This window comes from Trachurus japonicus, chromosome 14, assembly GCF_045865225.1.
Source record: "Trachurus japonicus isolate A0001 chromosome 14, Traja_1.0".
Classification (NCBI taxonomy): Eukaryota; Metazoa; Chordata; class Actinopteri; order Carangiformes; family Carangidae; genus Trachurus; species Trachurus japonicus.
The window spans coordinates 15,793,381-15,807,928 of NC_140920.1; the positions used below are offsets into that span (position 1 = coordinate 15,793,381).

Here is a 14,548-nt window from a genome sequence, read left to right on the forward strand (position 1 = left end):
GCAGTTCAGCATTGCGCTATGAAAATGGGCTGTGATGATGCTGCGCACACACACACACACACACACACACGCTGCTGCTGCTGTGAGAGCTACTGTGTGAAATGACATATCAGCAGGATTCAACTGTTTTTGTTTAACATTTCTCTTTAATATAAATTCAGTTTATCATACACAGAATTAAAAGTTAAAAGTCTAAATCAGTTTCATCTCTAATCTCTTGGGCTAATTCCCTCCTCTTCAAATCCAAACAGCACAGAAAACAATTCCAGTCACTTTTTATATGGTTGCGTTTCTGCACGATTCTTGTGGACACAAGATCTCTGACTAAGCTTTTTGGCAGAAACATTCAGAAGGACTCAAAACTGAAGACTTAAGGTGATAGGTCAAGGACGTGCTAACTTCACACAATAGTTTTGGCTTTGTGAATGTGATATTTCAGCATAAATGTCTATTTGGCTACAAGGATGAACTGACTGGATTTTGATGGTCAAAGGTCAAAGGTCAAAGTCACAGTGACCTCACAAATCTGTTGTTTTTTTTTTGCCAGAATTCCTCCTGGGAATTCCTTCATATTTTGCACTTTTATAGGTCAAAGGTCAAAGGTCAACATTATCAGAAAACATCTGAAAACACTTTTTTAAATCCATTATGCAACTGATTACTATTTTACGACTCTGGATCGCAGGGTGGTAAGTTCTTCTCTTCCACAATGGTCATTAAAATACGAATCGGTCATGTTGAGTACTTTCCTGAACAATTTTATATCTTGTGATCATCTTGCATATTTAAATATCTTTAATCCAGTCAGATTACAACATTAGGGACTATTAATAAAACATCTATCGTTACATGTTGTGTTAACTTGAACAGACATTTAACTGTAAAAACTAGATATGTTAAAACAGATGTCACTCAACTATAGATAAACCTGTGTGACTTTGCTTTATCAATGTCAAATTACAAAATTTTAAAATGTAACATTATTCCAGACTTTAAATTGTCTTGAAAAACAATAAATAACATACCGGTAATTCAAAATCAAATGTCTAAGGTTCACTATTACACAATGAGAGGAAAACTAAACAGAGGGAAGAACACAAACACAAACAACAACATCACAAAGGAAATACATAATGATCTGACATCTTGAATGAAACTGTTTGTATAGAAAGACAGAAAGTGAAAAGTGGACTTCCCACACTACATTCTGTTGTGCACTGAATGTGCCAAGTTGTGTTACTGCAAAGGAACTTAATCTCATTCTCACATGAAAAGTTTCATCCTCATCAAATTAAAACTAAATTATGGAAGTACATTATGTTCCTGACCTGAACGGGTTATAAAAGCAACGTTTGTATGCAATTCAATATAAGATTAAATAAATGACTTCACCTTAAGAAATCTGTGATGTCCATTTGGACATAAAGATTATCTTTGCTTGCATTTTCTTACAATAACACATCAAAGGCACTGCCATTTTGTGCCGTCTGTTGATGTGTTTTTATGTGATCAAACTGGCTCTGCTTGGAAGTTGCCAAAGTTTATCATTAACCTTTTCATTCATCCATCTATCAGCCATACACCTTGCCCGTGCAGGGTCGCAGGTGCATTTTTCTAGACAAAATCAATTACTTGTGGTTTTGTGCTTATCAGGAATGATGGACACAAGTAGATGTTCAATAGGTGTAAGTTTTCCTCTGTTCTGTGTGAAGTACTTGTTGACTAGGAAAGTTGATCCTCATATTGTTTTCTGAAACAGTCCCCAGCTGGGAAGAAGTCCCAGCAACGCTCCTGGTACATCTTCCACACATACGACTCCTAAAACAGCAGAGACAAGAATTCAAACGGGAAACTGAAAGTTTTCATTAGCATTTACATCTATTACGGTCACAGTGGGAGAGAGAGAGAGAGATGGAAAAGAGAAGGAGGAAAAAGGATGGCATGCAGCAAGAGGTCACCGGGAATCTAAGCAGATTGTTAGACTAAAGCTCAGCAGCAGTGATGGTACTGCACTAAAATGACTCAACAGCTCATCCTGCTGTTGGTGGTCCAGCCAACAATTGTACAAATGTTTTCAGACTGACCTGCCCAGTGTGCTCTGTCTCATCTTTGTTGATCAGGTACATTAAGAAGAACCTGGAAAAGATTCACACGATAATATTTTATCATGTACCTGCACATATATATAAAGGCACAAACTCACATATTAAACCTGCACACACTGTGACACACTTTGCAGAAGAAGTACTCACATGTAATTGGCGAGGTTGTGTTCATCAAAAGTGTGGGTCTCAAAGCCATGCGGCGTTGTATCAAAGTAGTCACTTCCGATGCCACATATGAAGCATTTTGTCTGCACAAAAATCAGTGATGAGGTTTTAAAAGCATGTTGTAATGTGCACACATTAGGTAGAAGTGTAATCCTCAAGTATTTTACCTCCATGTCCTCCTTGACCTGCTCCTGTTGGTCTCTGAGTTCTCCAAAGGCATCAATGATCAGACCTACAGCACGCGCACAGGTTATAAACAGTGTTAGTACCAAATAACATGACCTACAATATAACAAAGTGTTTTTTTTTTCAGACCAGCATCGTCTTTACCCTGAATAATAGCCAGCAGGATGACAATGACGAAGAAGAAGAAAGTGATATCAAAGACCACTCGATAAAGCTCGTATTCATCTCCAGCAGGATCCTCGATCTCGTCTCCAATGCCTCCACCAGCTCGTACGCCCACGTACATGTGGAACAGGTAACACTGTAGTGAAGTAAAGAAATGACACATCATTTCAGGGGTAGTTCAGAAAAAGTAAAAAAGTGCACTTTTTGTTTTTCGATCAGCAGTGACGTACAGTCATCATGTCATCACATTTCATATCTGGCTCATCTTCGTCCTCACTCTTGTTGTAAAACTTGCGGAAGAAATTGAAGGCGACCACGGTGTAAAGATACACCACCACTGCCAGTAAGCCCACCGTCATCATGAGCTGGGAGAAAACAAGAAGGAAAACAGTTAGTACAATCAAACTGAAGCAAAATGAACACTACTGGATTTCTTCTGAACTTGCCTGTTTGCCATTGTGCGTGACTGAAGACAGGATTGTGCGCAGGGTCTTCACACCCATGGCAATATCCAGCAAGTGGCAGGCGTAGAAGAAGTTGTTGTAATGCCCAAGCAAAGACATTATCGTGTACCAACAGAGATACAGGAAAGTCTATAAAGAGACAACAAGGAAGGTTAGTTCACTTCACAGCGGATATTAGAGTACAGTATTTTATTATAGACAGTGTAGAACAGTGTATAATACAGAAATTAAATATGGGTTTGCTTACACCGTCTGTGAACACAACACCAAATTTCCAGATCTGGTACTTAATGTCGATGGCAGTCACCCTAAAACCAAAGAAAATAATTTAATATCCATTTTTAATCAAGGGTTTGAATTTTGAAGAGTTACAGTATGTGACTGCATATTTTATTGTACTACCAACCAAGCAAAAGAGTTGTCAGGTTCTTCCTGTTTCTTCTCATGTTGTTGGCTCACATCCAGAGAGGCTAAATCAACACCCAAGAGTTCGGCGATTCTTTCTCTGCCATAAATGTCACCGTACTTATCCAGAACCTAGACACAGACATTAGATTATACATTAACATGCTCTAGAGAGCCCATTTCGCAACCATCAAAGTAAAAAACAACTAAACATAACTCACCTTTCGCTTGACAAATTTATCCCAATAGTTGTTTGGGAAAGAGCTGCAAAAAAGAACACAATTCATTGATATATTAATCAAATCAAGGAAGACAATCTGTGGGTATTGGAAGACGTATTCTTGTGAGTCAACCTAATGTTCAGACTACAGCGTTTTGGTTAAGAATCAAATCATTCTTTTATCCACATACGGTGTATTGAGGACCAGTCTGTCCCACTGGCCCTTGATGTCATCATCCTCAGGTTGCTCAGTGATGTAGAGGCCATCAAACTCCAGCTTCCTGGCAAGTTCCTTCTCCCTTTTAAAGATCACCAGAGGAATCTGACAAAAACAATTGACAATACTGAGGCATGTGACAGGAATCAGTTTCTGGTATCAGACAGAACATTGTACAGTGAAACACTTCAAGAACTCTGTGATTTTTTGTTTTTTTTAGCATCTGGCACTTTCGTGCCCATGATACCTTGAGGCAGTTGTATCCAATGATGCAGATGAATGAGATGACTGTGTGCAGGATGGCAAGGAAAGACAATGTGGGCTGCATGTAGCCAGTGCTCTCCTCTAAATAGAAATAAATTGGCACATCTTCTTCATCCTCGTCTCCTTCACCCATCCCAGATCCCTCAGCTTCTTCCCCTGAACCTTCAAACAACCCAGAGCCCTCGAACATCCCGCTTCCTTCCGACAGTCCAGATCCTTCCATGTCATCACCCTCAGGCGGGGTGTCAGACACCTAAACACAACGGAGCAATGTAGAGAAGAACAGCTTGGTAGTCTACATGAGGAAATCTCAGACAGTTCAAATGGTTATTTCCTTTGACAAATAACAAGCACAATATAATCATTCAAATGCAAAATAATGTTTTTACCTTGTAGAACAGCAGAATGAAATTCAGGGCAAATGCAATGAACAGAGCCAAAAACCGCAGGTTGTAGAAGTTTCTGGAGAGGTAGTTCTGCAAAACAGAGATGGAAATTTTAATGAGTTGGTGAGTGGACAGTATTGTTGAAATTATGTCAACAAATGACATTTTGGAGAGAAATATGAGCAGCAGTGTCACCATGAATTTATTTCTTTGGGTTTCCAGCTCAGTCCAAATTTGAAAACCTCCTCCCGTTTTTGGCTTCTTCTCTTTTTTTGCTGGTGCTTTCTTTGGTTCTTTTGGTTGCTCTTCCTCTTTGGCCGGGGATTCTTTCTCTGCTTTCTCTCCAGTTTCAACACTAAAAACATCAAATATCAAAATCTGTGATATACAGTCATACTCCCACTGTATTGTACAGTATATACTGGCAATGATATCAATGACGCAGGATTTGGCAGTAGAAATAATCCAGGACATTTACCAAAACTGCGAATTGAAAAAACAATTGTGGATGTAAAATATTCATATCTTATGGGAGCCTTGATCAGTCCAGTCCAGTCTGTTATTTACAGTTATGACGGAGAGATAAGTGTTGGGAACATATAAATGTAGATGCAAAAACAGACAAACAAATCTTTCTTACTCGGCCTTTTCAGGCTCTGGAGGAGGCTCCTCAACAGGAACAGGTTCAGGAGGCTTCTGGCTGGCATCAGCCTCTTCAGGTGGCTGTAAAAAACACACCATAGCCGTCATGATTTTATGTTTACTTTTTTTTTTTTTACCTTATTTCTAATTTTGTTTGTTAAATATATTATACAACCCTTGATACTTTTCTTGAACTAATTATTACCATGAAAAATAGTTAGTAATTGAAGTACCCAAGATGTAAGCTTACCATCTTTCTCTTTGTTATGGGAGTTCCTTCAGGAGTTGGAGGTTCAACAACTGCCTCTATACCCATGTCTCCAAGTCCACCTGGAGCATCAATGCCTGGTATCCTCCCACCCTCTTTTTCCTGGGTGTCTTCCTCTTCCTCCTCTCCACTCCCAGTCTCCCCAGTGTCTGTTACCCCTCCGGTGTCTTGTTCTTCCCCTGTTCCTTGCTCCCCAGGTCCATCTCCATGCACATCATCCTGAGTGGGATCTGGCATACTCGCTAAAATCTCAGTCACTGTGATATTCTTAGCTCCCTCCACCAAGCCACCACCAAACAGTGTTTGCCAGATGATCATAAAGAAGCCTTTGCACACGTTGTAAATGAAGTGTAGTATACCCATTAGGATGGTCCAGAAAAACGTGGACAAAGCCACCACGATTTCCTTGAAGGTCATCTTTCGAACTCTGCGATATTGTCTGCGAAGGTTACGGAAGGTGAAAATGCTGAAGAAACTGAACATGCTGTTTATAAAGTCTGCAAAGGCAGAGCTCGATTCAGGCTGCGCTTCCTCTCCACCATCCTCATCTCCTCCTCCATTTGCTCCCCCTGCTGCCACCGCCTCACCTCCACCTTCCTCTCCTTCGTCATCTTCCTCTCCCTTTTCCTCTTCCTCCTGCTCTGAAATCTGAGAGGCTATATTCATCTCAAAGATGGTGTCCTCACAGAAGTTGACAAACATCTCCATCTTCTCCGATTCACCGCCCTCATTGACCACATCAAAGATGAACTGTCGTTTGGACTCTCTGACCTGAGGCATCTCCCACTGTCGGCGGTTTACTTCACTGATTTCAAAGTAGATGCGCTCGATCTTCCTGCTAGCACCCATTATTTCAATCCGGCCCAGGAAGGGGCGGAAGTAGTTCAGCACACTCTCCGCTTGCTCAAGGAAGTTTTGTAGCCTGGTGTCATGGGGAACATGCTCAGAGAGATTAGTGAGCAGCACCGCGATGTTGAAGCCAATGTCCTTGGCAGGTTCTTGGAAGCGATTGGCGAACTCCTCATAGTTGATCATGTCATTCTCATCTGCCTCTGAGCAGGACAGTAGGAACTGGATCTCAGAAGGGGAGTACTGTTTCTGACTGTCCATGGCCTTCTGGAAGTCCTTCTTGGAGATCAGTCCTCGCGGGTCTGTGACATAATCACGGTAAGCATCCGAGGCCACGATGTCTTTCAGTTTGAGGAACATGTCGAAGAACTTGAGGATCATCTCAACGTTGCTGGAGGACTCAACCAACATGTCTACCATCTGGCGGGCAATTGTACCATTTACTATGTTTCCTGAGTAATAAAGAGCAAAATTGGTGAATAGGTTTAAACAGGACAAGATGGGATGAGATGAAAACTGTTGGGGATGATAAAATAGACAAAAACGTGTTACCCTCTAAGAGTGACAGCAACATAACAACCATGTCTTTCTGTAGGTCAAGAAGCTCCTTCAGCAAACCAATCTGGCTTGAGTCCTGTGACAATAAAGAGATGCACAAGATCTTACAGTAATGGCGACAGATTATAAATCATTTGAAAATATTAGGGGTTCAAATAGATTTATAGAGATGCAATAGTCATTGGTGAAATGGAAAACACAGGTGAAAAGTGTCAAGAGTTATCACACAAAATTATTTTAACATACCGTGAAGTAACCCAAATAACTGTTATGATATGAGATGTATTACAATCAAAATAATGTGTGTTGAATACACTCAAATACACAACAAAGAGGGTGCTGCAAAAAGAAGTTAATTAACAAACCCCTCATGCTGAGAGAATTAACCAAAATGTAAAATGGTTCAACAATCCAAGAATGTCAAAATGTAACTATGTAGTCTCCTCCATCTTAACATAAATCCTGGTTTCAGTGAATGTTAGTTAATTATTCCTGTCTGAATACCAATTACATCTTCACTAGTAATTATTCAATTTAATAGCTGAACCCATCAATAAATGTCACATATTTTCTTCAATTCTTAATTCTTTTATCTAGAGAAACAGAAACCCAGCTGATGTTGTCTTCTGTAAAAAAGAAGAATACATTTTGATTACCATCGGCCGATCTAATTCTCTTCATATGGTTTGTGTTTGGACATATAAAGCCGCGAAATTTGCTCCAGAAGTTTCTATAAGCAGTAACAGAACTGGACAATAGACTACATTCCAACATATACTGTTATTTGATCAGTGCTTAGACAGTGTTATAGCCAAAGCAACACAGAAGCCACAGAGCAACACACTACAAATGAACAGCATAACTCCATCAGGTTAATCATTAGTGAGTGACAATGGCAACCGAATCGTAACCCCTGTTAAATGTGGGCACACAAAGTGGATGTCACATTAAAATGTATATTTCAACACCAAATAATTTCATATTAAAGTGTAAACTCCAACAGTGGAGGTTAAAAGTCAGTCCCTCTTTCAGGATGTTTTGTAGTCACCATGTTTTCTTGAATAATGATTTCTCCATTTTCATTTGACATCTGTGCTAAAAGAATACAGCAATTTAATGAGCACTGGGATCCAACAACAGTAGAGCAGGGAAATGTTTGGGTCTCACATAATACTATATCTGGTGAGGTAAATCTGAACTTGGCAAAGCTGCTACTGGAGTTACATCAACTTGATGCTTTTGCACTTTTACAATGCAGACTGTCTTCAGTTCATAGTAAGTTCAACCTGTTATGTTCAGTTCAGTTCAAAACCAGCCTATGCAAACACTAAACATACGGTTAATAGCTCAGTGGTCATTTGGATTTATGATTGATTTATCAAATTATGTTCTGTTTCGATGGCTTTCGGTCTTTAATATGCTTTTAATTAAGAAATAACATACTGGGAATTTGACACTTAACTGAAAATGACACTTTCAGTCAGTTAGGAAATTCACTGCTGAAAGCTGTTCAATCAGTGACAATTGTAAATCGGTAAAGTCAGTTCATCTCTAATGAATAGTATGACAATACAGCATGTATTGCAATATACCTTTTTGACTCTTCCATGTATACAAAGTCTTATTAAGACCTTTCAAATGGAGTCAAACCTTATTTCATCTTTAAAAACTGGTGGATATAAAACAACCCGATGAGGAAAACCAACACTTGATAAATTTCAAACTAGTAAACACAATATCACATCAATAGATAAATAAAATGGATACATACTTTACCCTGCATTGACCATGTGGAAGATAGTTTAAATAATGAATGAATGAATAATTCAGTTGTTAAACATTTAAAACATAATTGCATTTTCAAATACTTTTGTGTAGGACAAATGCTTCCTTCCATTTCACAGTGAAACAATGTTTGGCTAGTATCAATTTACACACTAAGGGCCCTATTTTAAGCACAACAGCAAACCCAAGCTTATGCTATTATGACGGCGGATTTGCCAGGTGATATGAAAGGACGCTTCTCTGCAGATGAAATAATCTGCTCATGCACTGAGTGAAAAGCGTGTCTGTTTACTGTTTATTTTAAGAACTATTCCATCATTCCTTTGTGTCATGTATTTACTTTGCTCCTGTTGATAAAATCACCAATCCTCATCTAAAATACCCCCTGTTCGCTGGTGTACCATACCAAATATGGTTACTGCCAAAACATAACAGCCAATAACAGATGGGATTATCAAAAAACATATATATATACATAAAAAAGAGCAGCACATGGAAAAGTAATTTTGTGTTAAATGCCTCTTATGTGTTAGAGTATGCAGAGCTGGGAACGTATTTAAGTGTTCATGGCTTGGCTCTTAACTTGGATGTATGATTAAAGGGTTATGCATGCAAACACTTAACTTATAATAACAGTGTGCTATTAGCCTCAGTTCTCCACTGAGGGTGAGAGCACTATAGAGCAGAAAAGTCATGTGATTTCTCTCATTGACCATTCATAAAGATGCACCATATTGTCTGATATCAAAGTGATTCCACACTTTTGGTCAGGTTGGTTTGTTGAAGAATTAAATGACATTTAAATGCATTTGATATTTTAGGGAAAAGTACAGGTGATATTAGTTACATTAATAATGGCACTGTCGTTGTTTTGAAGCTGAAACTGCAGTGAAATTGGATTCGGCCATCATTAATTTCAACTCGTACACCTGTGATCCTCCATCATCCATTCGAATTAATATGAGGAACCACTTTCAAACCAACCCATACAGTAAGCACAAATAAATGGTGGAAATCCAAAGTGACTTTACTCTAAAAATGTAATATTCAGGCATACATATGCATTGTATGAAGGCTACCTACTAAACAAAATTTTGCAAGCGTGTTTATTATGAGGCTTGTGACAGCATGCAACATGTAAGGAGCTGCAATATGGGTCACATTGTTTGAATATACATTATACTTGTGCCCAGTGAGATAAAGTCCACTGAAATCAACAGAAAGATATTTCTGAAGGCTCTGATTAACTGCAATGTTAACCCTCATTTTCATTCCTCATAATAACCACAGAGAAACAGACAATGAGTCCCAGTTCACAACTGAAGCAACACGAGGCTCTATCACACCCAGTGAAAACCACGCCTGAAAATATCAGTGCACATCTGAAGATGCAGAGAGGCAACACAGTTTGTACAGAAAAGAAAGGGTGTTCATTTGGAAACTATGATCAACTGATTGGTTGGGCGTACCTGTGCCAGCTTCATCATCATGTGAGCAAAGACATGAAGGAACCCCACAATGGCGTCCCACAGCCTGCTGTGAGCCAGGGACTGCTGGTTGCCAGTACATGGGCCCTGAAGACAGAATCTGGGTGTTACACAGAAAACATCCAACCAGCAGGTGTTAATGCCTGATTCGTTCCAAAATCTTACCTGAATATATTCAGTTAGACTGTTGAAAATCTGTTTTGCCACTGTCATAGCTTTGGAGAAATTCTTTTTGCCCGGATCATCGATAATGTCCTTCCCAGAGTAATACCAGTAGAAATCACTGATAGACTCCTAAATTGAAAAAAGGAGAGTTAAGTAAAATATGCCTATAGCATAAAAATGATTTATTCTCAAATAACTTGTTCTCAGCGTGAAAAGTTTAACTTTGCATGTACGTAAAACCCTTCTTAATCAGGTTAAAACACCAAATACAAAATACTTACAGTGCTGAAATCATGTGACTCTGGATTTTTTGAACGACCAAATAAAAAACCTTTGGGAACTAAAACACGACTTAAAATCTACGGCACAGTTGGAAGTGCACATCCACTTAATCATTATAAATGTAACTTTTGTGCCAAAACAATCACCAACGTGGTCTTTTTTCTTTTTTTTAATCTCAGACCTTTTGCTTTATCTTAACTAATTTCACTCTTAAGGCTGAATGACTGTGAAGCAGCACCTGGAGTCGGAGGAGGTAATCTACGGTACAGATGATGATGTTGATGGTAGTTGTGCTTCCTGTCTGCGTCCGCAAGTAGTTCTGAAAATCTGCAGCAACATAGAGATCATTGTGTAGTGATAGTAGGAGTAGTAATGCCGTTGGTTTGTATCTAATTTTAAGTGCAATTTGGATCATGAGTCTTTCTCACCGTTATTGTGACCCTCGCAAAGCAGCTGCAAGAAGCGGAAGAGGTCACAGGTGAACTCATCATCTGACATCACTTTCTCATCTACAAAAAAAGAGGAAAAAAAGAGAAATGAATGAAAGTGTTAAATTTGTTGGGTTGAGATCAGAATAAATACCTTAATAAAAACGGCTTACTGATAATCGCTTAAACTGATAATTACTTTGCCTTAGCAAAGCGTATTGGTAATAAAATTAACTTCTCGACTTACCATTGTCTCTAAATGGATTTTAGTAATGGACAGTGTAACTTGTGACAGCGTTGTGTTTTTACTAAAAACTAAAGAATGAGTCACAATAATTTGTTTAAATAGTATTAATGGAAGAACTACAAATCTCTAAAGTACAATCAAGTGTCAAACAGGGGCATAAGCATCACATGCAAACGGTTAATGTACAAACAAGCTGCAGTGAAAAATTAACAGTAATGAACAAACAGAATAACAACAGGTATACACTACGTAGACAATAAAAGTACACAAATACAATACAATAAGAATAAATACACAATAAGAAAGACAACATTAAAGTTAAAAAAATTGCAGTACTTGGGGGTGAACTGGTCATCTGTAGTGTGTCAGCCCATTAATAAAATAAATTGATTAAAAAACTAAAAACTAAAAAAAAAAAACACCATTTTGAAGTATACCCAAAAAACCAAAATTGGGCTTTATACTGCCTATGAAGAATATAACCTGATGCCAATTCACCACTGGTGGTAATGAATACACACACGACAACACAAACACACAGAGACAGAAACATGCAGCGCAAATTAAGTTAAATGTCAGAGAGGTTGGGGCATTGTCCATCAAAATATGGAAGGGAATCCAGCTTCTTAGTCACATCAAAATTACATCTTGAGGAGCTATCTAACTATTTAATCCCTAAAATGAAGGCAGTTTTCAAGACAGGAGAATACTACATTCTATTCTATTCTATTCTATTCTATTCTATTTATTTAGTAGTAAAAAAGAGTAAAAATAAATCTGATTTGACTTATATAACGTATGTTACGTATGTTGACGTATGTGTGTGTACTGTATGTTCATACTTGATGCAGTGCGATAATTGAAAATGAGAACAACCTCTGAAAATGTGCCTGGAGTTATCAAGGATATGGAATGAGGAGCTAAATCACTATTGATAGAAAATGTTTTTTATTTAAGTTTCAGTAGGGTTTCATGAATAGAAAAAGACCAGATTCCTTTCATTGTCTTTTGAGATGAACAAGAAATGTGAGGAGGAACACGAGCTATGAACATGAAAGATGGACAGAGGCATCCAATCCTCTCTTGGCAGAATTTTTATGTTAGGAAAAAGAAGTGATGGAGCCAGAGGGACAGGGGAGGCTGAGAGAGAGAGAGAGAGAGAGAGGAATGAGAGGAACAGAGAGGCAGATGGACAGAAACATGATTTACCCCGATCTAGGTTCAAGTCTGAGGACCATGAAAGAAGGGACAAGGGAGGGGTGGCAGTGATCGTGGGGAAGGGAGAGAGGATCAGTGTGTTGACAACAGAAGAGGACTAAGAGATGAGGAGGGGGAGATTAACAACATCCCATGGCAAATTCATTCAGGTAGAATTTCAAATGAACCTCCAGAATTAGATGAAAAAACGTCGGTAAAACAGTAGGTGAAGGCCAATCAACAAGTCAAACTACTAGACATACTAAAGACAAAAAAATACACCTACGTAAAAAAAAAACACTTAAATCTAATTTTTTTAAAAAATTTTTTACAATCATTCAAGTGTTAATAATATTTAATGTTAGGAAACATATCATTCAGCTAAATTAAAGTTTGTGCAGTAAATACAACAGATGGAAAAATTTAGAGGAAGATGAATCAACAAATGAGGAATCATTAACTCATGTCTATTTTGGATTGATTGATTTCTTCATTTGATATGTTAATGATGATAATGTGAATAATTTATTTACAGAAAAAAACAAAACATTTCTGCAGTATACTGCAAAGTCTGATGAGGATGTCTCTGATCTACAATGCACACAAATGATCTATTTGGGATTTTTGGGACATATGCAGTCAAGTGAAGACACCCAGACCTCGAGCACACAGACATTTTTTTGTATGATTTTGATTTTCAGTTTATTTTGGTTAAACCTTCTGTGCACAGTTTCCAAACCTGTGTCAACAAATGGTGCACTTCTACATGGTACGAAATTGTAAAATGGGAATAAGTAGGAATTTTTGGGTCTCTGTAAATATGATCATGAAGGGAACGCTTTAATCTCCGCTATTTAAAGATTATCTTCTGTTGCGAACTGGCATGATTCAAATGAAACTGATGTTGAATGTAATCCTTGTTAGCAACTTGTCCTGCTGTCCAGTCAGAGATGACATCTTTTGGCAGTCACTTCTCTGTAAACAACTTCAACTCTCATTGTTCTGTTTATAATTTCCACTTTCTCACATGGCTGGTGATTGTGCGTGATGTTGTGTAATGAGATGAGAGAGTTAAGTGTGTTCATTGTAATCTGTGCCTTCAAATGAAGCAGATTATCTATTACATGATAATGGCTGTGACGTGATGTTTTTCCTGCTCAGTCTTGGGCCCTAATAGGTGTGAAAATGTGACGGTGAAGAAAAGAGCATGGAGACTTACTCGTGCCCTCCTCTGACACCATGCCCAGCCCCTCAGCCTTGTTCTGCCTCTCAAAGGCATTTAGGTCCAGGACACTACAGAGACAAACAACAAAAAAACAAAAACAAAAACAAACCCACACTCTAATGTGAGCACTGTGGTAACTTTACTATTCAAAAGTTGAAACTTGCTTAAAAACTGACCAGCATGTCTGCATCAGTGCTTGGACACTCAAAAAGAAGCCCACATCCTTCTTATCCCTCAGGTACTCCAGCATTTTCTGACCAAAAAAAAGAAGGTACAATGCATAAAAAGTACTTTTAAAGTAGTTTTCAATTACAAAATGTAATTTGTGACAGTTACAGAGCACACACCTGTTGAACCTCACAGTTCCCACCATTAAGGATTGATATACCCAGCTTGAGGGTTGTCGACACCATCGGTCCCGTCTCACCTAGAGCAAAAAATATAGTCATAAAGGTTAAGGTGAGGTTAAACAGAACCACAGTGAGGGCAGGGTTGTGGACAGGATAAGGAGCTAGACTACCTTTGCAGGCACTGATCATTTGCAGGACCATTTCTGCAGCGCCACGGTTATGAAGTCTAGCCTGCTGGTACAGAAGCCTTTGTTTCTCCATTTCCTTTTCCTGCGGTGAACACAAACATTATGAGCATCTGGTCTTTTCTACTTATATTTCAGAGAGAATTTAAATGGATAGAAAAGGACTCTTTTGGGCCAGAAATAGAAAATCACCAGATGTTTTAGTGTTTATTCAAAAAGTTGTCCTTTCTATCCATTCACATTCTCAATTTCAGTTCTCATTCACTCACCTTTCACTCAAATCCTTAACTTCACATCCTAACA

General features: G+C 38.5%; 1 protein-coding gene across 3 annotated transcripts in view; it reads right to left on the reverse strand.

Annotated features, from left to right (window-relative positions):
- Positions 1–126: 126 nt before the first annotated feature.
- LOC146974543 (ryanodine receptor 1-like) overlaps positions 127–14,548 on the reverse strand; it is a 45,966-nt gene continuing 31,544 nt past the window's right edge. For 2 of the 3 annotated variants that reach the window (XM_085798014.1, XM_085798013.1), the window contains 26 exons: positions 14,231–14,330; positions 14,058–14,137; positions 13,887–13,963; positions 13,705–13,778; positions 12,498–12,515; positions 11,042–11,122; positions 10,852–10,940; positions 10,332–10,460; positions 10,149–10,253; positions 6,889–6,970; positions 5,470–6,788; positions 5,218–5,300; positions 4,773–4,932; positions 4,581–4,667; positions 4,175–4,444; positions 3,902–4,032; positions 3,712–3,754; positions 3,492–3,622; positions 3,333–3,393; positions 3,068–3,214; positions 2,852–2,986; positions 2,601–2,757; positions 2,438–2,502; positions 2,253–2,353; positions 2,085–2,136; positions 127–1,818 (listed from right to left, as the gene is read on the reverse strand). In XM_085798014.1, coding sequence (XP_085654140.1) covers positions 1,723–1,818; positions 2,085–2,136; positions 2,253–2,353; positions 2,438–2,502; positions 2,601–2,757; positions 2,852–2,986; positions 3,068–3,214; positions 3,333–3,393; positions 3,492–3,622; positions 3,712–3,754; positions 3,902–4,032; positions 4,175–4,444; positions 4,581–4,667; positions 4,773–4,932; positions 5,218–5,300; positions 5,470–6,788; positions 6,889–6,970; positions 10,149–10,253; positions 10,332–10,460; positions 10,852–10,940; positions 11,042–11,122; positions 12,498–12,515; positions 13,705–13,778; positions 13,887–13,963; positions 14,058–14,137; positions 14,231–14,330 — 3,873 coding nt within the window. In that variant the 3' untranslated portion in view covers positions 127–1,722. The remainder of the gene's footprint in view (positions 1,819–2,084; positions 2,137–2,252; positions 2,354–2,437; positions 2,503–2,600; positions 2,758–2,851; positions 2,987–3,067; positions 3,215–3,332; positions 3,394–3,491; positions 3,623–3,711; positions 3,755–3,901; positions 4,033–4,174; positions 4,445–4,580; positions 4,668–4,772; positions 4,933–5,217; positions 5,301–5,469; positions 6,789–6,888; positions 6,971–10,148; positions 10,254–10,331; positions 10,461–10,851; positions 10,941–11,041; positions 11,123–12,497; positions 12,516–13,704; positions 13,779–13,886; positions 13,964–14,057; positions 14,138–14,230; positions 14,331–14,548) is intronic. The other variant, XM_085798015.1, reaches the window with a different exon arrangement.